General features: G+C 41.7%; 1 protein-coding gene across 1 annotated transcript in view; it reads right to left on the bottom strand.

Annotated features, from left to right (window-relative positions):
- The window catches only part of LOC126440939 (follistatin-related protein 5-like), a 133,925-nt gene that overhangs the window by 102,524 nt on the left and 3,656 nt on the right, over positions 1–27,745 (bottom strand). Inside the window, exons 2-3 of the mRNA XM_050090678.1 lie at positions 23,209–23,453; positions 9,174–9,374 (exon numbers count right to left, since the gene is read on the bottom strand). Of these exons, the coding sequence (XP_049946635.1) occupies positions 9,174–9,374; positions 23,209–23,453 (446 nt within the window). The remainder of the gene's footprint in view (positions 1–9,173; positions 9,375–23,208; positions 23,454–27,745) is intronic.

Genomic DNA, 27,745 nt, shown 5'->3' with positions numbered 1-27,745 from the left:
ACAAACGATCTGGTGGAATGGGTGAGCAGCAATCTGCCGCTATACGCTGATGATGCTGTAGTATACGAGGAGGTATCGTCATTGAGTGACTATAGGAGGGTACAAGATTACTTAGACGAATTTCCTGGTTGGTGTGACCTGTAGCAGCTAGCTCTAAATGCAGAAGCAGGTAAGTCAATGGCGATGAACAGGAAAAAGCAAACCCGTAATGTTCGAATAAAGTCTTAGCAGAGTGGTGCTTGACGCAGTCACGTCGATTAAATATGTAGGCGTATCGGCGCAAAGTGACGTGAACTACAACGAACAGACAAGGATTGCAGTAGGCAGGGTGAATGGTCGACTTCCGTTTATTGGGACAATTTTGGGAAAATGTGGTTCATAGCTAATGGAGGTCGCATACAGGACACTAAGTGTGGCCCATTCTTGAGTACTGCACGAGTGTTTGGGATCCACAGCAGCTCGAATTAAAGGAATACATCAAACCAATTCAGAGGTGGGCTGTTACATTTGTTACTGGTAGGTTCTAACTACGGGAATCCTTAGTGAAGTCAAATTTGACTCCTTGGAGAGAAGGCGACGTTCTTTTGGAGGAATATTATTGAGACGACTTAGAAAACCTGCCAACGTACGTTTCTCGTAAGGACTGCGAAAATAAGAGAAAGTGGGGCTCGTATGGTGGCATACAGACAGTCGTTTTCCTCTCACTCAGTTTGCGAGTGGAATAGGAAATGAAAAGACCAGTAGTAGTAGTACACGATACCCTCTGTCACGTACTGACAGTAGTTTGCGGTGTACACGCGGTGAATCACCTAAAACTTGCACCCCAAATATTGTGGAAATGGGAAATGCTATAGGTGTGTGGTTCTAAGAGAGTGGAGTAGTAGGCAGGGGCTCTTATTATTAGAATGCGTACTTTTGTCGAAACATACTCCTTTCTAAATGGAACAATGCCTATAGAAATTACCAGACTAAAAGACTGGTACATTAGAAAGTGAGTGGTGTGTGCTTCAGGATTCAAATGCAAGTCGTTTGCGTGATATTTATTTTGAAAAGTTTTCACATTGACACTTATTTGTGTCATTCAGTTTGCGGAGTTGCTAGGTACGACGTTGTTACCTTTGATTACAGTGTGCTTGTATGTTCCTTGAATGCGTTGTGACTTGTTAGTGACAGTGTGACAATCTAAGCAGTGGATTGTGAGTGGACGATGGATTTCCCAATGCACAAAAAGCCAATATGCTCATGGTGTATAGAGTGTGTAGGAAGAATTCAGTTCATTCTTGTACGATGTATGCTGCAAGGCATCCCAATAGACGTATCCGTCTTGGCAATTAATAATTACCCTCTTCTATCAGTTACGTGAAAGTGGTAGTGTAACACCTAGACAACGTAACAAAGGAAACAAACGACGACGTAAGAGGGGAGGTGGATGGGTGGGATTAATGTTCTTGCTGCTGTCGCAACTGATTCGCACTTAAGCCCCCACGCAATCGCACGAGGAAGTGGCATGAGTCAAATAGTCCTACATCGACACAGCTCCCGTTAAGACGGGATACTCCAGACGAATCATGTGACTTGTTTAGTGAAGAAGCCACATTTACAAATCGTGGGCAAGTAACCGATCGAAACATGTGCTATTGCCTGTTGACAATCCCCGTTGGCTTCGTCAGGCGGAACGTCAGCATCCATAGAATGTAAATGTGTGGTGCGGGATAGAGAGCCATCAGCTCATCGGCCAGTTTTTCATGGGCGGAACACAGACCGTACACAAGTATTGTAGCTTCCTAACATACCATCTTCCACAGACGCTAGAAGAAGTTTCTCTACGGACTAGGAGGAACCCGTGGTATCAACACAATGGCTATCCAGCCCATACTGCACGAAGTACTGCAGCATGTCTTGACGAATTGTTTCCAAATTGTTCGATTGGACACAGAGGACCTGTTTCTTGGTTGGCCCGTTCCCTGGATTTGATGCCTGTGGACTTTTTTCTGTGGGGAAATCTGAAAGACGCTGACTTAAAAGCAATTCCAACTACATCCCATGATTACCGCAGCCTGCCCGGACATCTCCGCTGAAATGTTAGCATGTGTGCAGCAGACTGCAAGCGTTTACTGCCACTGCCAATGGTTAATTGTTCAGTTGTCTCGTTACTGGTCAGAATCCACATAACTGGTGTATGAACTTGTGCTGTTCTTCAGTGTGTGTTACCACAGGTATTGCACAGATGTCAGTACGTGAACTTTTAAAAGTACAGTCTCACGTAAACGACTCCCACTAGACTCCTTCAGCAGGTACCACTCACCTTCTAATTCACTCTACCTTTAGTTTGTTAACATCAGTAGGGACTGTTCTATCTAAAAAAGTGTATGTATGCACAAAAATACAGTTTCAAAATATTTAGACACTATATTGGTTGCTCAAAAGTACTAGCCCCTGACTACCGGTCTATTTCGTGAAAATCGCACATCAATAGCACTTCACATTTCCGCAATATTTGCGGTGCAAGTTCTAGATGATTCACCCTGTATATGTAGATGTATTTGCAGTGGAACACCAGAGCATCGCAGATCCATAGGCGCTTGCAGAATGCAACGGAAACCTGATAGTGAACAAATGCACAGTTGGTCGTTGGGTGACGCGCCTATCGTCGCAACAAGATCACGAAACCTGCCCGATCTCCAGTGCACGACGGGCTGCACATACTCTCAGCAAACTGAAAAGAATACTTCAGCATGTGTCGCAAAAAAAAAAAAAAATGCAAACACAAGGCCTCACACAAGTCTGCGCACCCGAGAGGAACTCAACTTCTTCCTCATCCGTCATGCATCCCGGATCTCACATCTTCCGACTTCCATCTGTTTGGACCAATGAATGATGCACTCTGCGGGAAGCAGTGCGTGGATGCTGGGGAGGTTACTGACGTAGCTAAATGTTTGCTCCGACGTCGGTTAGTAGAATGGTACCATGCTGGCATACAGGCTACATCTACATCTACATTGATACTCCGCAAGCCACCCAACGGTGTGTGGCGGAGGGCACTTTACGTGCCACTGTCATTACCTCCCTTTCCTGTTCCAGTCGCGTATGGTTCGCGGGAAGAACGACTGTCTGAAAGCCTCCGTGCGCGCTCTAATCTCTCTAATTTTACATTCGTGATCTCCTCGGGAGGTATAAGTAGGGGGAAGCAATATATTCGATACCTCATCCAGAAACGCACGCTCTCGAAACCTGGCGAGCAAGCTACACCGCGATGCAGAGCGCCTCTCTTGCAGAGTCTGCCACTTGAGTTTATTAAACATCTCGGTAACGCTATCACGGTTACCAAATAACCCTGTGACGAAACGCGCTGCTCTTCTTTGGATCTTCTCTATCTCCTCCGTCAGACCGATCTGGTACGGATCCCACACTGATGAGCAATACTCAAGTATAGGTCGATCGAGTGTTTTGTAAGCCACCTCCTTTGTTGATGGACTACATTTTCTAAGCACTCTCCCAATGAATCTCAACCTGGTACCCGCCTTACCAACAAGTAAGTTGGCGTTGGGCCGTCGTATTGAACGGAGATTATGTTGAAAAATAGGTTTGGTAGCCGAAAGAATGGAGAATAATATGGTGTACTCGAAACCTGAATAAAGCCATCCTGTTTTCAGGTAGACATGTGCTGCATTTCGTATTGAACGTCCCTCATGAACACCACACTTATTCTGGCCTGTGTAGCAGACATTCAGTGTGTGTCAGAGTTGACTCTGAATCGACAAACTGCATGTTTGGGACGGTAAGCGAGTGCAAGATAACTGCATAGCGTTCATGTCCTTCGATGTCGTGATTTTGATTATGTAGAAATCTAGGTGATGTTTGCATGGTGGAAAGAAGTGGCTGAATGAAGTGTTTTTATGCGTAGAACATAACGAGGGTATGGTAGTAGGGACTTTCGTCGATTCAATTGTGGGCTTGCTGCCAGAAGGTTAGTAGCTGGTTGTTTCATGTTAGTTTACAGCCAAGGATTTGTTCACTGTACATTAACGTGTCACGTTGTTGGACAGGACTGTTGAACTCCTGTATGGTGATCATCAGTTCCACAATTATTACACAAGTTTTAGGAAGAATATCGTAAGCATCGAGTGGTAACATCATTTTACAATGAAGTAACCAGTTTGACCAGCCAGTGGTCGTCAACAGAATAAAAAAGAGGAGGCAGAGCGAAAAGAATCATCAAAATCTAGCAAATAACTATCTTTATAATGATAAAACAAGAAAAAAAATGTGCCATAAAGCATGTGGCACGCGGCGTTATAACTAGAGAAATATTAATGACTTCTATATAATGTTTGAATAAAATTTAAAAATTAAGAATAGTTTTTAAATTTCATTGTTGGCAGATTGAGGAGGAGAATGAATGTGGTGAGAGAACACTTCATAGCACATCATGGTGTTGGAGATGTTAATCAAGGTTATTTTTGGATTGGACCTCTACCTTCTCATGCTCATACTTAAATTGAAAACAAGATAGGAACGTTAGGTCATTGCTTGCAGCATGCTTTTAGGTACGATTTTATTCTTCTCTTATTATAACATATAAAGTTATTTGGCAGTCTTCATACAATTTATAATGATTCGATGTCTCCTTTTTTTAACCATTTATAGTCCCATGATGAACACTCGCTGTTCGAAACCGGTTTCTGTATTTTAAAATGCAGTTTTGGCTTTGTAGTAAGAGAATAAAAGAATATAATCAGTCAATCACATAATCTCCATCGACAATACGTCATTTTTCGAAAGACTATGTAGGAGTATAAGTAGTGTCATCATTGAGAATCGGTGTGGAGAAAGACTAAAAAAAAAATTGCGTGTGTTAGATATTACGGTTAAATGGACGATTGGACGGTAAGATATCATACAGCAGATCAGGCTGTTAATGTGTTAGATTCAACGTGTTTCAGTCTGCTACCAATTTTCTAAACCCAACAAACGCTCTGCTACAGATTGATTACCGGGTACAACTTACTACTGTCTTACGATTTCATGTTGCTTGAAGAAATGTTCGGCCACGGAAATTCTTAGTAACGCCTTTCCCAGAAAATTTTACTTTCTCGTACAGGTACACATTTACTAAGATGATTCATATTCCGAAGTCCGCCTCCGTAGCGCAGCGGTAGCGTTACCCCCTACCACGTAAGGGGAGCCGGGTTCGATTTCCGGGCTGTTGTGTGTCCATCATCATCATTTTCATCATCACTGACACGCAAGTCGCCGAACTGGCGTCAAGTCAAAAGACTTGCCGGCCGGAGTGGCCGAGCGGTTCTAGGCGCTACAGTCTGGAACCACGCGACCGCTACGATCGCAAGTTCGAATCCTGCCTCGGGCATGGATGTGTGCGATGTCCTTAGGTTAGTTAGGTTTAAGTAGTTCTAAGTTCTAGGGGACTGATGACCTCAGAAGTTAAGTCTCATAGTGCTTAGAGCCATTTGAATCAAAAGACTTGCAATACGGCGGCCGAAACCCGAAGGGTATATCCCGGCCAACAAATGCCATACGATCATTTTTTTTTCATACTCCGTAGGGAACAGCGAATTTAGTGGAAAGCACATTCAAGGCGCTACTTAGACATATATTTGAAAAGAAAAGCTGTAGAAATATGCGGCCACAATAAAATAATAATTAATAAGACATAATGTTGTGTTGGAAACTTGATACTTGGATATAAGCATCGTAAACACATCTAATTTAAAGACCCAATTGTTTTTATCTCATCCGAAACACCATTACATTTTGACAGATTACGTACATTGTAACAGTACAGGGCACAGAAGCGTCTATAGTATGTTTTATTACTTCTTTGTCATATTTTCCGAAGTTATAAAGTTGAGCGAAATAATGTCCACCTAGTGGCAGCTAAACTAGCTATTATCGTAATATGAATACATTTCAATACTTATTTTTATGTATGTACAAATTTAAACCCAAATTTTAATATCTTTTAGATTAAATGCGTAAGGATTTTGTATTTTACTTTTATAATTTTTGTGTGGGAGACGTCTGCCAAAATTCATTTTACCGTTATTACCATTGTAGTAAGGAGTACATTGCCTGAGTAGAAGTAAGGACTCGTATTCAGGAAAGTATGGAATTGAACTGTGTGAATGGTAGTACATCTACGACCTGCATGAAAGACGGATGCACTCGAAATGCCAAGAGTAAAAGAGTGAAAGAGTTCTCAAGTGGTTTGCGACGAGATCAGCGAGAGTAACGTCGAGAAGGTATATGTGAATTCGTGAGCTTTAGCGTGACTGTGATCGTATGTTTTTGGCTCCTTTGAAGAACAGACAATTTAAATATAGGCCAGCAGCGACAGTATTTAATTTTAGTGATAATGGTTACACAAAGTCACTCCGAACAGAATGGTCGACGCGAATCGTCTGTGAAATTTTATGAATAATGAAAATACTTCTGCCCTTGATTTTAAAAGTTCTTTTTTTTTATTCATTGTCTTGATTAGCCAGTATTATGATTATGACAGTGTGAAACTGGTATAAACTACAATTCTCTTTATAAATGGAATCTCTCAACCCAATTAAATATTACATGACCGTAAAGTAATTTAATTTTGTTTTGACACGACTTTTCTGAATTGTTTCAGCTTCGCAGGATTACGTTAATTGAAATTTTAAACCAGCTCTCACCATTTAAAATTATTATGTTAACAGAGCTTAAAGTGAAACAAATATTGCAAAATTTGAGAATAATGAAAAATTTTATAGTTCGTAATTAATGTTGTGAGAAGCGCCTCCAGTGTGCAAGGTAACAGTTTTCTAATTAATACGATGGTGATAGTTCGACAAGAATAGAAACAGTTCCTTAATACTTTTACTTTGAGCAGTGAGACTACAAATACGACAAAGTACGATAAGCAAGTGTTCATAAAAGTGGTTGGTGCGATATTTTAACAAACCGTAACTTATTTCTAACCAACAACAATGAAATACACGAACTTAAAATAGATTAAATAAGTACAGAAATACATACTTATTTTCGTTAAATTAAACAATAACAAAACTCTGTCCGTCGCTATAACTTTTCATAATCTAACATTTGGAATCAGTGCAAATTTATCTAAGTGCTTTCTGTCATTTGTGAATGGATTACTATGTGTGCAAGCGTGTGTTAATGTTTTGATGTAGTTTCTCATATGGAATTCCTTAGAAGAGCATTTTGGCTACATGGAGAACAATGTACTGATTTTCCGAAAATGTTAATTATAAACTAATTGTAGATATTCGCTGAAAATGCACTTTCAGATAGTAAAATTTATAATTAATTGTATAGGAACTCCGATGTTAGGCTACCAAACTGTCATTCTATCAGAGAATTCGTATAGAAGTGTGTGTATTATAACATGGTACGTCAAAACAAATTATTCCACTGTTATTTACACACTCAGGTACATAACAATTCTGATTATTCTACTTGAGGATAGATTGGTTTCTATATGTTACGTTTCACAATAATCTTACGATTTGAATAAATCACTAGAGATAATTCAAATAATAAACGATGTTGTTTACTTTAGATCTGAGCACTGTGCAACACAGAGTTAAATTATGCAATATCCGAAAAGAATCTCTGACGTATTGCAGTGAAGTTACAGCTCGCGTCTTTCGCTTTTTTTGTAGTGTTTACAGAGGGGAGGAAAGTAGTTGTTTGAAGTGATCGGTCCTATTCAGAAGTAAACTGTAATTTCGAAAAATGACATGGTTCCACCTGGTGGTGTTTTGAAAACTTTATTAGAATTACTAGTTTCAAACACTGTCGGTTTTGAAGTTCATCTAATGGACATAAAACATACCAAAGTTAAAATTAAAACAATTAAAATTTTTATAAAAATGGAATAAAAATACCAAAGTAATATAATTTCGTTGGGTGTAGCGATAAACAAACATAACAGTTACCTTTAGAGATGGTTTGTGCTGTGCTATCAACAACTACAAATAATTACACACACATGCCTAAACGCACATGCTGTGCGGTGTATACATATAGACCAGGTACAACACTATATACATTTTGAACTCTAATGCTTTTTGCATTACCTTCGATACACTATATTTTACCTTAATTATTTTCTTTATGGACATAGGTTATATATGAGCCCTAAAAAGCCTGTTTTCCCAGCGCTTCATTTCCAGTGCCTACTCCACATTATGATGTGCTACAATTGTGAACGCTTGCTTTGCAATAAAAGTCATGGGAATGACTTCAAACAATTCCTCAACCTTTTGCTCTAAGATATGAAGTTCGAGATTTGACTCTGTATGTGTCGCTTACAAACAGAGCCCGAACATGTATCGTATAAATATTTGTGCTCTATCTTGACAATTACACTAAACTCCTCTGTACTTGTGCTTATGTGTGACATCGATTTGTGTATGTAAGTATCAATGTCTCCCACTAACTGTTAGTACAAGACAGAGAAATACTCTGGAATCGTTTCCGTAGTACATTCAGTTCCTTTCATATTTATTCGTTAACTGTCAGTTAAAATTTCCCTGTGCACTTATGCAAATGCGACATTCAGTGTGTGATTAGTAGTAAACATTGCATGGTTCGCTTCCCTGGTGCTCGGGCTGTATATGACGTCTTAAAAAGGCAGTAATATTATCGTTCTCGAAAGTATATAGCATGTCATGCACCTCATGTTTTAGAAGATGACCGTTGACAATTTTGCTGCGCACAGATCTCATGGCACACGATTTTTCAACAAACTGACGACGACGTGTCCACATCGATTGTTGTTGGTGACTATTATGTTTGTTCAGCGCTACAGACAGTGTTATATATATAACTTTCAAGTTTTTGCATTCTTTTCTATATATTATAATTTTTTAATTTTTATGATGAAGAAGAAGACGAGATTACACTCGTCGTCTTTTTAATTTTTATCATCGTGTGTTGCATGTCTTTTAGGTGCACTTGAAAATGGACGGTGTCTGAAAATAATAGTGCAAATAAAGTAATTTTATGCACAGCCTGGTGGAATCATGTCTCTTTTCAAACTTATTGAGGATGTGTGGCCCACCCAGAAGAAAATAAATGTATTACCGTGTCGAAACACTTTGGGGTGAATGTGACAACAGTAGGTGCGATGTGTCCCACGTCGTTAGGTGCTCCCTTACCTTCATGATCTCGTACTGCTGCAGAGTGCACACGCGCGGTCCTGGATCGTCCGGAACGGAGTTATTGAGAAAGTCCAGGTCTGAACCAGATTCCTGCGAAGCACTCAGCTCCTGCGAGGCATCCGCAGCAGGTGTCGTCTGCTCCTGTTCCGTCCAGTTCCCTGCCGCAGCACAAAGGTTAGCAGTAATGAAAGTGACATCCTGGAACACAACACAATGAGAGACGTAACGTGCAGTTGACGAATTATTTACAGCCAGGTGGTCTTTCAGAGGTGTACTCATATGCTGAAACATTCTCGGCACGATGAGCAGAATTTGCAGTGTGCATCGTTGAAAAGTAATAGTCGAAGCGATATTCGTGCAAGTATCTGGAAGCTATAATAATGACGGGTGTTTAGGCCATGGCGGTTTTCTTTACGTACGTTACACAAAGTGGCCGAAGTCAAGGGAAGGCAGTGTATGACTTTGGTCGTCGGCCACTGAAGCCTGTGCCGAGCATTTGGCCTCGTACGGTCTTGGCAGAAATGGATTCTTGACGGCCCATGTCGAATTACGTTGACACAGTAGACTATCAATCCCTCTGTATGGGTTTTTGGTGGCGACGTGATGTCCGTTCGTGAGACACTTGTGGTCATACTGCACGGCTAATTCTCCGTGTGGAAACATTGTTTCAGCGATGCGTAAGAACCATCTTAGAAAGGTATAAAACGATGTAGACGATTGTAAAAAAAAGAAAAAAAGGAAAGACCTACCTCTTGGTCCTGTAATGTACACAACTGTATGAGATGTGTATCAGTATTGAACAGAAATAGTCGTTGCTCTGACAACGTCCAGTTGCTTAGCAACAGCCGTTCTACGGAAGTCGACATCAAATTTCGCGCCCTATGAATCTCAGATAATTGGAAAAGTGTTCATATGTACTTTTTTTCCTGAGCATAGTTCGGTACTAAGGTACCTTGGCGTCGCAGGAATTACACAGCATTGGAACTTCGGCACCGCAACAACCACCGGCACCTACGACAGGCAGTACGGCGATGGTGGAGTAGTGTACAACAGGGACGCCCGTATGGTGCAAGTGCACCACCGAAGCTGTCCACAGTCGCGGGCGCTCTCGTTCAGATTGTACGACGAACGACGACGCGGTAAAAGAATTGCGATGGACCTTGAGACTCGGAAGGTAGAACGTAGCATGGGCTGCAAAAGACCAGCTGACGTGGAAACATGGGTGGCTATAGCTAACAGATAAGCAGTAGACCTGGTATGATAGATATTGACGCACGCATGGTGTCGCTAAGACGTGTGGTAGTGGGTAATTAGAGTGATCCTTTGTCAACTTGTTCAGATGTGTATCAATGTTCCCCTCCACTGGATCATACAAAGAAGGAGGGGTAAAAAACCCCGAGTACATTTTTCTGCTTTGGGTCACATTCACGCTTCGTCGAATAGTTTTGAACAAACCGTAGTATTCCACCTTTTATTCCAGAGCAAAGCTGCCAGTCGTGCCACACTTCAAAGGGGTGAGGTTATGTTCAATGAGTTTGCAGCCCAGTGATATCCTTAGGGAAGGACTGAACCGCCCGGGAGTGTCAGCAGTGTGAAAGATTGTCAAGAACATGATTCCCTTGCACGTCACATTGTAAACTGTTGCTTTCGACTGTGAAGTATGTAAAATGAAATCCACAGTTGAAGAGAGGCTTTTCTTTCACGCCGTATATCACATCTCCACCTCTCCATCCTCTCTCAGGCCTTTTCGTTTCGACTCTTAACAGTGATGTGTCGGAAATGCTTTCCTCTGCCACCCATAAAAGAATCACGTGATTTCATCAGTGGGCGTTGTGGTCGTAACTTACGTCACAGAGGCATCGAGGTAAGGAGTAAAATGTGCGCAACTGTTGGTGTGACGACTTTCCCATCGTGTCAAACGTTCGCGGTGGCATTGGGGAAAACTGTGGTGACGTGTGGTGCCATTGTTGTAGTGACCATAGTTCACTTACATGAAAATATTCAGAAAATAAAACGTGAAAGTAGACCCATGATCAGGAAGAGAGCACAGGGGAGTGGATGTATCGCTGTAATAGCAAATATCGTTACGGGGGTGATTTGCCGTTACTTTCCTCAGACTTGTTATGAAGTGTTCAGTGTGTATCTGTGCTGTTTGGCTGGCTATGATGAGTGTTTGTACAGTGTAGTCTTGGGCTTGTGCTGTGAATGAAGGGACGGGAAAAGCTGGAAACCAGTGACGGCACACACCTTATTCGTCACGGATACCGCCAAGGGGTCACCAAACGCAACATCCCCATCCGACAAACAGATCACCATCATCAGTATCACATGAACACACTTTATAACAAATGCGGAGAATTCTGGAATTTAATCCTAGACATTGGCGCAAAGACTGGTCATCAGGAATTTTACGCCACCACCACTCCTCTCTTGCCGGCCTACTGGTAGCAGTGAAAATTATATACCATTAGGATTTGAAATGATGTCTCTCCGAGCCGAGCGTTAACGCACAGTCAAGCATTACCGACCTTGGCTATAAGGGCGGGTACGTAAAATATCCTTGAAAAAATTGTGTATGTAGGATTAGGGTTCACACTGCAGATGTTGTGTCATTATGGCCATCAGCATAGTAGTTACAGGACACTAATTATTTAAATAAAAATGACCTTTTAATATACCACATTTTAAAATCAGACTCAAAAGTATAAAAAAATTTCTCCTAGCCCCGTATATTGGCCTCACGTGATACATAATTAACGTGTGAACAGTTAATCTCCTGTTATTAGTGCATGTGCCCCGCCTTTTCCGTTACAAATCTTATAAACGTCGTTATAGGTACTAAAATTTCGCAAACACAAATTATGAAGACTGTCCATATAGGGCTACCAATTGTGAGAGGCCAGGGGAAAGTCTGTGAAATTTCTCAATGGATTGTAAACACGTTGATGAAATAATACTTTTATTTGAACAATTATTTACGTATATATTAGCTTCATATCCACACTTTTGCCGATGTACGCTCTTAGACATAAAAACTGACCGCTGGCGGGCTGCTACAGAGACTAAGTCCGAGTCGTTCGCTTAAGGTGGCCAAAAAACCGACCGCCCCTGATAACGCTAAGTCCGGCCATCTGCACAATGTGTCAACACTGTAATATACGGAAATGTCAGGAGGAAGTGTTGTCTACTTCCGAGATGTTGTGCGGTGCGAGTCCGTGATCTACTGGTAATCATCGCGCATTCTAAAGTTACATTATGAGTCTGACTGAACATCGAAGATAATTCGCTTCACGTTCTACTCAACAGCAATAACAAATACTTCTAGACAGAAACAGTTCCGCCGGACAGCTCGTGGCTCCATAGCGATCAGAACAGCTTACGACAGCGACGAGCATTTCGTCGCTCTGCAGCGGCTATCGGCCACTAGCCACACGCCACACGCCGCGTGAAATAGGGCGCCATCCAAGTGAACGCGGGGCGACGATGTCACTGTATATATCAACAGTGATTTTCGGATTTGAAGTTCTAGTTATCATCTTGCAATTAAGCACTGGATTTTGCATACTTGAAAATCATTAACTGCAGTTAACCGTTGTAAAACTGAGTTGCAAGTGGAGAAAGGTGAAACATCTGCAACGCATTATTTACTATTTGTATAATAGAGGGCTGAATGCAGAGGAGGCAGCTCGAAAGATTTGAAATGTGTGTGGAGCGAGTGCTTTTGGGAAAAATACGCCAGAAAAAGACATTCTTGTTTCAACAAAGATCGTTCTGGCACGAATGATTTTCCAATTTAAGGATGCCTCGACTACAGATATAAGTGATGAATTACCACTTAACCATCATGCGACGTTTGCATTCAATAGGCAAGGTTCAGAAGTTTGATGTACGAGTACTGCATGTTCAAATTCGAAACAACGAAAATCAGTGGAGTGACTATTACTGCAGTTTTGTTTGAACGTCATCAGGGCGCTCACATAGCATTCCTATCCAATACTGTTACTGGTGACAAGTTATGATGGCTTTACCGTTAACTTATTAAAAAGAAATAGAGGGCTGAGCCCTACCAAAAGACGTAAACTCGAGCAAAGAGTAGTGTGAACATAATATTTTTTATCTGATAGCTCCAAAAGTGTGTTTTGCACTACGAATTCTTCCCCAAGGGTGTGTCCATCACAACTGGAATTTGTTGCCAACAACTGACACCTTTCGGTCGAAGTGTAAGAAAATCGACCTACTAAACATCACATGCGCTACTGCATAATGACGCACTCTGTGGCCGTGCGGTTCTAGGCGCTTCAGTCTGGAACCGCGTAACCGCTACGGTCGCAGGGTCGAATCCTGCCTCGGGCATGGATGTGTGTGATGTCCTTAGGTTAGTTAGGTTTAAGTAGTTCTAAGTTCTATGGGACTGATGACCATAGATGTTAAGTGCCATAGTGCTCAGAGTCATTTGAAGCATTTGCCTACAGTAACGTTAATGGTGGCACATCTAGTCTAGCGCTGACTGCCCAAGTAGAGTAGTGTGGTGGCGTCATCTCTTTGTTCGCCTTTAACTTGAATAATCTGATTTAACGCACATAGTACTCAATTCACCAGCTGCTAATGATACATTATGACTACAGAGATCATCGTGCGGGTATTACATTAATTCTGCAGTGAACTGATTGGCAAATAATAACGTCAGGTATGCAGCTGAAATGACTCACTACACAGGTAATCTATGTTGCACTTGGTTAAATTATCAGCTCGCTGCAATCCTGCTTCTACTGTTAGTAAATACTTGTACAATGACCATTAGTTATTTGACTAAATACGCGCTACAATCTGATTCGCAGGTATATGACATGGGTTAGCACCATGACAAAGCAATGACTAAGGAATGGATGCCGGTGAAGTCCCGTTACATAGATGGCAAGACAAATATTCGCAAGTCACCTATATTACCTCCAAAAAAATTTCATCATAAATATCGAAGAACAGACGTCCACACTGTTACAGGGCGTTGTAATACAGAAACGGCGGCAGATGAAAATTTGTGCTCGACCGGGGTTCGAACGTAGACCTACTGCTTACTCAGCCGACGCGCTGACCATTACACTATCGAGACACAACGCCCAATCTCCCTAAAGGACCTATCTACACACGTTCCTCTTCAGACGCAAATTTCCATCTTTGCAGCGTACCAAATACGCGGTATCCCCACGTCCATTATTCCACTCGCTCGCAGCCATTCCCGCGAGGGTTCGGACGATGACGTGCGTCTAGCACTGGAAACTTTCGATGGCCCATCGAGACCTGAATAATTATACAGGATGTTTCAGGAGGAATAGTAAATATTGTATGAGATGGTAGTATAGACAAATTGCAGAGAAAATGCCATATACGAGTAACAAATGTCCAATTTTTATTGCGTACATACAGCTGGGTTGTTGATCCTTACAGGACCCCGTTGTCTGCACTTCCTTGAAAATGAGCTTCCAGCATTATTGGAAGAGGTTACTTTGGCTTCAAGAATGCGTATGTTCCTCCAGCATGGCGGGGCTTCTGCACATTCTAGTCATCAGGTGATACATCATCCAAACTTAACATTTCGCGGAAGATGGATCAGTAGATATGTGCTTTTTTCTTGGCCACCAATGTCCCCGGACCTTATCTCTTATTTTTGCGTTTGGGGATGCTTGAAAGGCGAAGTCTACAAAGAAAAAGTAAACCCAAGAGCCAATTTGATCGCTCGAATTATGAATAACGCTGCCATCATAAAAGAACGCAAGGACGACCTCATAAGAGCTGTGCGTGGTGTTATCAAGAGAAGGCAAAAATGCATTGAAGTTGCTGGGGGAATTTTTGAAAATCAACTTTGAACGTCCTTATGTGCCTTTGCTTTGAGTTTGTTAGGGTTGCATACTAACAGCTGTATCTCTGTACTGAATAAAAAGTGAACACATACATATGGAATTTTGTATGCAAGACGTCTATACTACCACCTGCTGAAATATCAACTGTTCCTCCTGAAACCCCCTGTATATGCATATATGTATGGTGTCTGTCCTTCAAAACATGTCCGAAAGAAAAGACACCACGAATCCAGGTTCAGATCTGGTCAGCCACAAATTTTCATCTGTCGCCACAGCTGTATTTTAACGCCCTGTGACAGCCTGGACATCTGTCCCTCGATATTTAATTGATTAACAAGGCTGTTTCGACTGGTAGAATCTGTTCTTTCGGACACAGACATATTTATATCTCAAGTGCTATTCGGAAAACGTTTGGCAACTCATTGATAGTGACGCACTGGAGCTGCATTAACCTACTCATTTCGCTAGATAAGCTGTTACTTTCTGATTAATTCATATTTAATAAATGAGAGCGATTTTGAAAATTTACGTATGCGAGAGGGTTACTTTAAGCGTTAATTACAGTGTCTCTCATCGTTTACTTTGTGGGAAACCTGCTTCTTTCTGCCATAGCCTTTACTACAACAATGAGTGAATGCTCACACTCATCCCATTGGAAAAGTATATTACCAGTCAGATAGTTTTTCTCCTCCTCTACTGTCACTGAAAACGGTCACAATGATATTGAGTATAGGAATCCTACGAAACCCTTGAGATCATACTGCTGTGCTGTGCAGATGAAAAAAGTAGTTTTTCAGAGTTATCATATGACAGATGGAGTTGGTCAGATTCCACTAATTATGACTGTACTATTAATTTTTGGTTTCCTATCAGTTATTGTAACAATTTTTTGAATGTTAGAGCTGAAAGAATAGAAACATCAGATTTTCGCCATTGGAATATTCGAATTCACCTTAAATCTTCACGTTTCGAGCAACGGCAGAATATCCTTCAGAAGAGCTGACAACAGGAAGCCAGGTCATGCCTGTATTATTGTGAGTGTGCCAATGACTGTGATCTCAATAACAATATTGTATAGCAAAGATACGTTGCTAACTCAGCCACTGGAGAAACTCCAAAATTGTGAATCGAGTCTGGTGAATACGCTTTCAAGGTTTCAGTCCGATTAAGACAGTAAAACACAAATAACTCTAGCAGTTATTAATTTATGGCGTTTCGTTTCACTCACTACATCGATGTATTACAAGTAATTACAGTCTAGCCCCTAAAACTAGTTACAGAAATGCGAATAACACTCACTGACATATAATGAGGAATTTTCCGGCCATTGCCACCCACAACTTTGAGACGAAGCTATAGTCACATCAGAGATCAGTCTCAGAACATATCAGCTTGTATCCTTCCTGGTAGTATAACTGAAACTTATCAACAACACAGAGTATGTTCGGCAACTCCGTGACCGACAAGTTACTTCCTTGATGGCATAGAACTATCCTTCTAAATTATCTTGATATTATCGTGTAATTTCAATTGAATAATGTGATTTTCTATTGAGACGTGATATAAGGATATCCGTTAATGCTTTTGAGTACACGAAACTCGTTCCAAACGAGAAATACAACTACTCTCGTCTCTTATGTTGCGATTTATCTCTATTAGCCCGCAATAAATGACGCACATGCCGCATCTCTTCACTAGCGTCACGGTAACGTGTTTGCCTTCCAGATGCCAGCTGCTTTCGAGACTCGCGGAAAGCCAAATTTTTATTTATTTTGTAGCAGAGCTAAAAGCAGGCAGATAGAAACTCAATAAGAGGTTCGTAAGACAACGCTCGAGCAAAATTCGTCTAGCTACTTTCAGTACTCGTTAGTGCCAGAGCGAAAATCTTGTGGTACTGTAAAATTCGTAATGCCACTTTTTTTTCCTCCGACATATTTTTTGTTTTGAATACATCATTTTTTCCATGAACTGCCACATTTTCATAATACTTGAGAATGATATAGGACAAGAACTAAATACAGACTTTTCAAAGTCAAAAGTCGGTAATATCCTACAAAATCGTGTTAAAATAGGCGCAATCGTCTTACAGACGCTTAATGCTTTACTAAGATAGACTGCCGTCGTGATGTTTCTGTAGTAAGTTCAATTTAATTTGTATTAGTACAGTGAATATTATAATTGCGTTTTCCGTTAGTTTACTGAACTCAACAGAAATAATCAAAGAGAAATTAATCAGAAACAGTCTATTCTTTCACAATATCTAAAACAATCGGACAATACTAAAGTGGTTTACAGAATCAACGCCTGTACAAACCAACTGGTTCTAACGATGCCATAAAACCAATGTAGTTTGACTAGCATTTTTCTCTAAAAATTATTTGCCTTGACGGTTTATCGATCAGGTGTGGGAAAGGTAAAAGTTTACGAGTAATACGATCAGAGTAGCAAGCCCCTGAGAGATGACTTCCCTGTCACTATCCTGGATAGTTTTATTTCTCAAATCAACAGAGTGCGTTACCATGCAGTAGCACACGTGATGTAGTTTTGTAGGTCGATTTTCTTACACTGCGACCGAAAGGTGTCTCAGTTGTTGGCAACAAATTCCAGCTGTGATGGACACACCCTTGGAGAACTTTTGGAGCTATCAGATGGAAAATATTATGTTCATACTACACTTTGCTCGAGATTACGTCTTTTGGTAGAGCTCAGCCTTTCATTTCTTCTTAGTAAGTTAACGGTAAAGGCATCATAACTTGTCACCATTAACAGTACTGCATAGGAACGCTCAGTGATCGGCATAGGAATGCTCAGTGACTGTACTGATGACATTCAAGCAAAACTGCAATAATGATCACTCTCTTGATTTTCATTGTTTCGAATTTGAGCAGCCAGTACTCCTACACCACACTTCTGAACCTTGCCTGTTAAATGAAAACGTCGCATGATGGTTAAATTGTAATCCATCACTTATATCAGTACTCGAGATTTCCTTAATGTGGAAAATCATTCATGCCAGAACGTTGAAACAAGAATATCTTTTTCTGACGTATTTTTCCCAAAAGCACTCGCTCCACATACAGTTCAAATCTTTCGAGCTGCCTCCTCTGCATTGACCCCTCTATTATACCCAAAGTAAATAATGTCTTGCAGATGTTACACCTTTTTCCACATGTGACCCAATTTCACAACGCCTAACCGTAGTTAATGATTTTGAAGTATGCAAAATCCAATGCTTAACTGCAAGATGATAACTAGAACTTCAAATTCGAAAATGACAGTTGATACACACACTGACAGCGTCGCGCCGCATTCACTTGGGTGCCGCCCGATTTCAGGCGGCGTGTGGCGTGGGGCCGGTGGCCGATAGCCGCTGCAGCGCGACGAAACGCTCGAGCTGTCCTGCGGAATTGTTTCTGTCTGGAAGTATTTGTTATTGTTGCTGGATAGAATGTGAAGCGAATTATCTTCGATGCTCAGTCAGACTCATAACCTTAGACGAGGGCCGAAATGCCAAAAATCAAGGAGATACTGTTGGACACGAACACACGACTGTAAGTTTGGAATGCACGATGATTACCACTTTTTTTTTCCCCTCACAGCCCTTCCAAACGCTCAACTTGTTTTGCATTCTTCGGCTAGCTTCTAGGATTAATTTTTTAAATATTATTATTATTAAGAGAGGCCATCGGTGTACCAATTTTTTTACCTTTTTATTTTTGGTATTTTTTGTATTTTTTATGTTTACATTTTTAACTTTTTAAGCGCGATTTTCATTTTTCTTACCTTTTTTTGCAGATTTCTGTCACTTTTTGTTCTGGTCGGCTTCCTATTTTTCTGTAATCCCAACGCCCTAACCACTTTTGCTAACATAAATGAGATAAATATTTCTTCTTAATATTAATTAGAGAAAATTACTCTTCCTCCTGAGAATAGAAAGATAAGTATGTTAAATTAAAATGAACGCGAAGTTCTCATCTTCACAGGATGACATAAAATCTTGTATCCCCTGGAAGTAAACTTTTTAGAACGTAAAACTTCTCTTCTTGTCACAAAACGTGATTAAAAAATGAAAGAAATTTTTTGTCTAGTTTCTTCATGAGGATTTAGTCCTGTGCTTCTTGCCAAGGACTGTATTTCTTTTCTGAAATGTCTCGTGAAAGGATCTAATATGTTCTTGTGTAATCGTGCAAGACTATCATCTCCGAAGTCCTTATCAATCTTTATCTATAGTTATCCTCTGCAGCATTTTATTCCACGATTCTGTTTAAGAAGCATGCCTAATTTTTTGTAGTCTTTTGTTCGCATGAGATGATGATGCTGAGTCGTTAGGTACACCCAGTAATCTTCTTCGCTTTTATTTTCTGCGTTCAAGATATAATGCATCGTGTGCCCTTTTAGCCAGTTAAAGGCGTTTCTTTTCGTATTAGGATATGGAACTGCGACTGGAGACAGAATATCTACGGCAGTGGATATGGTTGGAGATGTTCTGTTGACGGTCACTAACTTCTGCTTAACTACATGCCAAGTTTTACTTTTTCACACACAAATCGGTGTTCTTCAGTATCAAGAAGGTTGTACAACGCGCACATGGTCGAATTTGTGAGATGTATAGCATGCAGTTTGGAATTATTTGATATTTTCCTGTATACTGCGTTATAACAACTTGCTTTTATCTCGGAGGGTATGTTCCGATCGTGGATGTTTTCCCAAATTGCTGACTGGTCGTTGTTAGGGTATTTTCTTTAAATGATATTTCCTTCCTTCGGTTCCATCAAATATGTATAGGCGTCCTTTACTTTCGTCAATTGCTGTTCTCAGTGCATCGATGAGATATAACTGTATTCAACGAGAAAAGTTATTAGGTGACAAAGACCAGCTGGTATATGCTCCACATCTATTGGCGGCTGCATGCTTGCAGGAGCAATTTCATTCAGCAAGTGGACCGCTAAGCTGTCCGGCAGCTGTTTACGTTGCTTGTACATTAGACACAAGTATAACGCTCATGACTTGGAAGTGACATTAACGAGATTTAAACCTGCTTTCCTTGTGGGGAGTATTAGTGTGTCTAACTTCACTTAGAAAATGTTGCCTTGGCTTACAAAACTTCCTATCGTGGACATGATTCTTCTGGCTGTTTCTAATGGCATCAACAAAGCTTGTGCAACTTAGTTAAGTTTGGATGTTATATACAAATTTGCTAGAGTAGTTTTCTGTATCTTGTCCAGTTGCCTCATACTGTTCCCTAGTACAGATGCTCGTATACTTGCAAGTATTTTTTTGTTATTGATGGCAATGGTGTATTGGATAGTCATCTTTGCCGGCCGAAGTGGCCGTGCGGTTCTAGCGCTGCAGTCTGGAACCGCGAGACCGCTACGGTTGCAGGTTCGAATCCTGCCTCGGGCATGGATGTGTGTGATGTCCTTAGGTTAGTTAGGTTTAACTAGTTCTAGGTTCTAGGGGACTAATGACCTCAGAAGTTGAGTCCCATAGTGCTCAGAGCCATTTGAACCATTTGATAGTCATCTTGGGATTGAAGCTCTTTTCTTCCGTGTTTGCTTTAACAATACATATGTTTTTGGATAGGGTCCGCCTTTAGCAAAAGACAGTTTTGTTTTTAACCAAAACATGTTTCACTGCAGTTGCAGGATCTTCAGTGGGCATTTATTTTTCATCTGTTAAAGATAAAGAGTGTTCTTTGCTGTTTGTATACATGTAGCTGTTAGTTTTTAAACCGTAATTACAGATATTTGAAGAAACACATAAATTACGAAATCACATCTTTTTACCACATGGTGTGGTTTTTCTGATGTGTTGAGTTTCTACAGTGACCGTTTTGTTGCGCAGTTTGTCATCTGCAACCACTTATACCTTAAAGTAGACAAATTTTGGCTTAAACAATTTAACTACTTTAAGGTATAAATATCCGTAATTACGATTTAAAAACTAATAGCTACATGTATACAAACGGCAAAGAACACTCTTAATCTTTAACAGATGAAAAATAAAAGCCCACTGAAGATGCTGAAACTGCAGTGAAACATGTTTGGGTTAAAAAACAAAACTGTGTTTTGCTAAAGGCGGACCCTATCCAAAAATATACGTGGTGTATTGGGTGTTGCTCTTGAATTCAATACCCAAACAGTTGAATTTGGATACTTTCTCAGTAGACCACGGGCTCACTTAGCACAATAACATCTCGGAAGCAGACAAGACTTCCTCCTGATACTTCTGCATATTCCAGTGTGGTCAAATTGTGCAGATGTCAGGACTTGGCGTTGTCAGGTGCGGTCTGTTTTATTGGCCACCTTAAGTGAATGACTCGGACTTAGTCTCTGTGGCGGCCGGCCGATGGTCAATTTTTATGTCTATGACTGTACATGTATTCCAAATATAGTGTACATTCTCTTCCTCCCCCTCTCTCTGTTCATCTGTGCCCGTCCGCTCGCGTATCGCCTGGAATGCATTCCAACACTATCAACACAAAACACTGGTTATTCAGGGCAGCTGAGAAGTGAGGTACTGGCAAAATTTTTCACCGGCACCCCATCCGAAAAGACCGACAAGAAAGCGAGTTAATACGGCACAGTCATCCATTTCTGAGTTGTGTTTAAAATTTAAAGTCACTAGCTTACCAGGAACATACACTACTGGCCATTAAAATTGCTACACCACAAAGATGACGTGCTACAGATGCGAAATTTAACCGACAGGAAGAAGATGCTGTGATATGCAAATGATTAGCTTTTCAGAGCATTCACACAAGGTTGGCGCCGGTGACAACACCTAAAACGTGCTGACGTGAGGAAAGTTTCCAACTGATTTCTCATACACAAACAGCAGTTGACTGGCGTTGCCTGGTGAAACGTTGTTGCGATGCCTCGTGGAAGGAGAAGAAATGCGTACCATCACGTTTCCGACTTTGATTAAGGTCGGATTGTAGCGTATCCCGATTGCGGTTTATCGTATCGCGACATTGCTGCTCGCGTTGGTCGAGATGACTGTTAGCAGAATATGGAATCGGTGGGTTCAGGAGGGTAATACAGAACACCTTGCTGGATCCCAACGGCCTCGTATCACTAGCAGTCGAGATGACAGGCATCTTATCCGCATGGCTGTAACGGATCGTGCAGCCACGTCTCGATCCCTGAGTCAACAGATGGGGACGTTTGCAAGACAACAACCATCTTCACGAACAGTTCGACGACGTTTGCAGCAGCATGGTCTATCAGCTCGGAGACCGTGGCTGCGGTTACCCTTGACGCTGCATCACAGACAGGAGCGCCTGCGATGGTGTACTCTACGACGATCCTGGGTAAACGAATGGCAAAACGTCATTTTTTTGGATGAATCCAGGTTCTGTTTACAGCATCATGATGGTCGCATCCGTGTTTGGTGACATCGCGGTGAACGCACATTGGAAGCGTCTATTTGCCATCGCCATACTGGCGTATCAGCCGGCGTGATGGCATGGGGTGCCATTGGTTACACGTCTCGGTCAGCTCTTGTTCGCATTGACGGAACTTTGACCAGTGGACGTTACATTTCAGATGTGTTACGACCCGTGGCTCTACCCTTAATTCGATCCTTGCGAAACACTACATTTCAGCAGGATAATGCACGACCGCATGTTGCAAGTCCGGTACGGGCCTTTCTGGATACGGACAATGTTCGACTGCTGCCCTGGCCAGCACATTCTCAGATCTCTCACCAAATGAAAACGTCTGGTCACTGGTGGCCGAGCAACTGGCTCGTCACAATATGCCAGCCGCTACTCTTGATGAACTGTGTCATCGAGTTGAAGCTGCACGGGCAGCTGTACCTGAACACGCCATCCAAGCTCTGTTTGACTCAATGCCAAGGCGTATCAAGGCGGTTATTACGACCAGAGGTGGTTGTTCTGGGTACTGATTTCTCAGGATTTATGGACCCAAATTGCGTGAAAACGTAATCACATGTCAGTTCTAGTATAATATATTCGTCCAATGAATACCCGTTTATCATCTGCATTTCTTCTTGGTGTAGCAATTTTAATGGCCAGTAGTGTAGTTCAAAAACCATTGCAAAACATGGACAAGAGGTAGATATGAAGGCGACCTAATAAAAACGTGTTGACAAAGTATCGATCTAGTAGAGTACTGACCAGCGTACGCGTCGGCGTCGGCTTCGGCGGAGGCGGCGGCGGCGGCGGCGGGCGTCGGCTGCCGCAGACAGGCGAGCTTGTGGTCGAAGGCGATGCGGCGGCGCTGGAGACAGGCCTGGCGGTGCAGGTCGCAGTGCGAGGCGTAGCGCCGGCCGTCGCTGCCGCAGACCGCCAGCCGCGCGCGCGCCGGGCAGCGGCGCCGGCACTCGCAGGAGGCGCGCCCCGCCCCGTCCAGCCGGCACTCGCGGCCCGCGCCGCACGACAGCAGCGAGCACGGGCCTGCAGTAACAGGTGCACTCGTCACCTCAGGCTGCCAGCCAGAAGGGTAATGGTGGGCGCGGGGCGGGACTCATGCCCCCATATCTCATCCGGCGTATGTTTGTGTTGTTGTGGTCTTCAGTCCTGAGACTGGTTTGATGCTGCTCTCCATGCTACTCTATCCTGTGCAAGCTTCTTCATCTCCCAGTACCTACTGCAACCTACATCCTTCTTAATCTGCATAATGTAATCATCCCTTGGTCTCCCTCTACGATTTTTGCCCTCCACGCTGCCCTCCAATACTAAATTGGTGATCCCTTGATGTCTCAGAGCATGTCTTATCAACCGATCCCTTCTTCTAGTCAAGTTGTGCCACAAACTCCTCCTCTCTCCAATTCTATTCAATACCTCCTCATTAGTTACGTGATCTACCCATCTAATCTTCAGCATTCTTCTGTAGTAACGCATTTCGAAAGCTTCTATTGTCTTCTTGTCCGAACTATTTATCGTGTATGTTTGACTTCCGTACATGGCTACACTCCATACAAATACTTTTAGATACGACTTCCTGACACTTAAATCTATACTTGATGTTAACAAATTTCTCTTCTTCGGAAACGCTTTCCTTGCCATTGTCAGTCTACATTTTATATCCTCTCTACTTCGACCATCATCAGTTATTTTGATCCCCAAATAGCAAAACTCCTTTACTACTTTAAGTGTCTCATTTCCTAATCTAATTCCCTCAGAACCACCCGACTTAATTCGACTACATTCCATTATCCTCGTTTTGCTTTTGTTGATGTTCATCTTATATCCTCCTTTCAAGACACTGTCCATTCCGTTCAACTGTTCTTCCAAGTCCTTTGCTGTCTCTGACAGAATTACAATATCATCCGCGAACCTCAAAGTTTTCATTTGTTGTCCATGGATTTCAATACCTACTGTGTTACGTACTGTGAAAAGGCACTAACTAGATACAGTAATGGGAGCATACTGCTGAGATTTGAAAAGGCGTTGGCACAGACTGGAAAGGTAGAAAGGTTTGTAGAAGACGTACACAAATCAAAAACTGACAGAATATAGAAATAGGAGATGGAAGAGATAAGCATTGAAAGAGGAGTAAGGCAAGTATAGCGCTGTCACCGAAGCTGTTCGACATACAGGATGATTCAGCTGCTCCTACTGCTAGGTTTTAGGCTTTAGCATTCCAATACCACACACGAGATTATCACATTCTCTATATGCAAATTAGTACTCATACAGATCAAAATGAACGGGACCTTTTTGTACAAAATTTAATGTAGTTGTATTCTGTGCCGGAATCCGTTTTCAATAGGTAGCGCAGTATTAGAATTATTCACGAAAAAGGTAAAAAAGTGAGCTTAAAAAGCGTTTCTCTTGAATAACACGAAAACCATGGCCTCTACCGAAAAAGTATCCCAGTACAAAACTTAACTACATAAAATTTCCTATGTAAAGATCCTGTTAATTTTTCTGTAGTTTACGTATGTTAGTGAGCAAGACAATACGAAAATACTGAGCATGGTGTTTTAAGGCGTTGTAGGTTGCATAAAACTCAGGGATAAGGACAGTTGAATCACTCTGCATATGAAGAAGAACATACAGTTAAGGCCATAGAGGTCGCGAAAGGCATTGTAATTGGAGGAGAAGAGTAAATACTATAGACCTGTGCTGGCAGAATCAGATGATGAGCTACTGCAGGTGTTGATGAGTATTGCGAGAACGGGTGCAGGCTTGGAATGAGGGAAAATATAGGAAAGAATAAATATGATCAAGACAGTCAAGAAGGTAGCGCCAGTAACACATTCTTAGATGAAAGAATGATGGAAGAAGTGAAATCCTCTATGTAACTGGGAAGTTTAACAACATGGAATGGAAGCTGGAAAGAAGAGATAAAGAGAAGAATATCAATGGAAAACCGAGCCCCTTCAAAAATCAACTAGCTACTGACAGCTAGAAGAGCTCCAGCATAACTCAAGAAGAGATTTGCTAAGTGTTATTTCTGGATTGTACTGTAATGCAGCAGTGAATCACGGACAGTGAAAAAAATGATTAGCAACTTTTCAAACATAAAGGTATGCTTAAGGTGAAATGGGCTGAGAGACTTACGAATGAATAAGTAATGAATAAAGTAGGGGAAATGAGCAGAAATACTGCATAACTATTGTCTGAAGAAAATAATTATAATGGCAAATGTGGAACGAATAAGAGGAAGAGTGATGTGGTCTCCTGACCTTCATTTCATACATATTCCGACCTCTCCATCGTATTCTGCATATCAAGACGTTTCATTTGGGGCCAAACTCGATAGGGTAGAGCCAATTTTACATATTTCCATTTAATCGATATGCAAATCTAACAAATAAATCGCAAGTGCGCACTGAGATTAAAAACTCGAGGCTGACGTACACAAATATTCAAGACATGACAGCCACAGGAGTTTTTTTCGGTGGAGGCAACCAGTCCGCTGGAAAGTCTGTAGGAAGGTGCATTAGCACACAGCTGTGCCGGCTGGCCGACCACCCACAGACCAAAACAGTTAATGTCAGAGGAAAGGGATAATGGTCTGTGTGTTCACCCTAAAAGCAAAACCCACTGTATTGTTTGGGAGAGCCCCAGCATACACATCTTTTTGATGAACCTAGTGTGTTCTTTCAGAATTCTCACAAGTGGACAGTAAATGCTTAACACAGATGCTATATATTTTTGGATTGGTCTGCTTAGCCATTCTCCTGTTTAAGAGTAACGCTGATTGGTGGACTATTTCTGACACAATGAGCCGGAGGAGTGAGGGAAAGACAGCGGATGATATACCCTTTCTCTATACTCGACTAGGGGCAGGCAGGAGTCCTTGACTTTATCAAGGCGTAGTGAAAATTTGATTGGTGAAGGTCAATCCAAATAGAAAGAGATAGTTTGTTATTTTTCAGTGGCGAACGATACAGGCAGCAGTCGTCACACCTCAAGGTACTGTGCGCTACAGCGTAGGCGAGCCCCATCTTCCCTCCCTTGGAAATAACATACTTTATTCACGTCACTTCATTACATTTCTTACGTGACAGCCTCGACCAAACTTAGAAAACTGCAATCGGATAATCATTCAAGTTGAGAAGGTGCGGCTCAGCCATTCTGCCGAGTAAATGACATTCATAAAGAAAAGGGATAAAAGAGTTTTCCCACACTTTGTATATAAATGCCATTAACAGGATTCCTGTCCATAAGAGGTAACCTCCTATTCCGAAAAGAACCTGGAAATTTGTGTATCTGTTTATAAATAGAAGTTTATTTTGATTTTTCTTAAATTTTGCAATAAATAATATTTTCCGTTCGTTTAATGTTTTTCTTACACTAACCAGCAATTCTCCAGTACCCAAGTATCCCACTAGTTACGTAAGAAAATAGAATATTTTTGTGTCTTTTCCTTACAGCGGACGACTCCAGAAGATATTTATTGCTGAAAGTTTTTCAGGCATTTCATTTTGGTACATCAGGAGCGTCTGCCTGACTTCTGTAGTAGTGTAGGGTGGAAACTGCTTCTCGGAGGATTCAAAGGGTACTTGTCAGATCAATCCGTTGCACAACTCGTCAACATAACACCCACATACTGACAAATGGTAGGAAGAGAATTACAATATTGGATGACATTATAAATGGATAAATGTAGAGGCAGATGAAAGATGGTGCTCAGTACAGGGCCCGATAGGGAGCCTCCATTTCAAGCCTGTCATAAGTCAGATACAGTAAAGAAAAAAAAAGGAAGAGCATTTCCCACGAAAGGCAAGATGAACACTTGCAGTCTCACTCTGGCATATGTTTTAATCTGACAGAAAATTTGAAATGGCGCACACTCAACTATGTAGTAAAAAATACTGTCCGGTAACTTGTTATTTGAAATAATTGGAAATTTGTGGTAAGTACTATGGGACCAAACTGCTGAGGTCATCGATCCCTACGCTTACACACTACGTAGTCTAACTTAAACTGACTTACACTAAGGATGACACACACACACACACACACACACACACACAAGCCCGGGGGAGAACTCGAACCTCCAACGAGAGAAGCCGCGCGAACCATGACAAGACGCCACAGACCGCGAGCTATGCCGCACGGCTTGTTATTTGACATTTATATTTATTTCCACTGCAGACATCAGCTATTCCTCTGTTAAGACTCAATCAACAGATATCTAACTGTCAGTATAGGCCATTGGCGCCGGCCGGTGTGGCCATGCGGTTAAAGGCGCTTCAGTCTGGAACCGCGTGACCGCTACGGTCGCAGGTTCG

The sequence above is a fragment of the Schistocerca serialis genome, chromosome 1 (assembly GCF_023864345.2).
Source record: "Schistocerca serialis cubense isolate TAMUIC-IGC-003099 chromosome 1, iqSchSeri2.2, whole genome shotgun sequence".
NCBI lineage: Eukaryota > Metazoa > Arthropoda > Insecta > Orthoptera > Acrididae > Schistocerca > Schistocerca serialis.
Note: the sequence above shows the minus strand (reverse complement) of the source record. Positions and strands in the feature narration are given on the sequence as shown.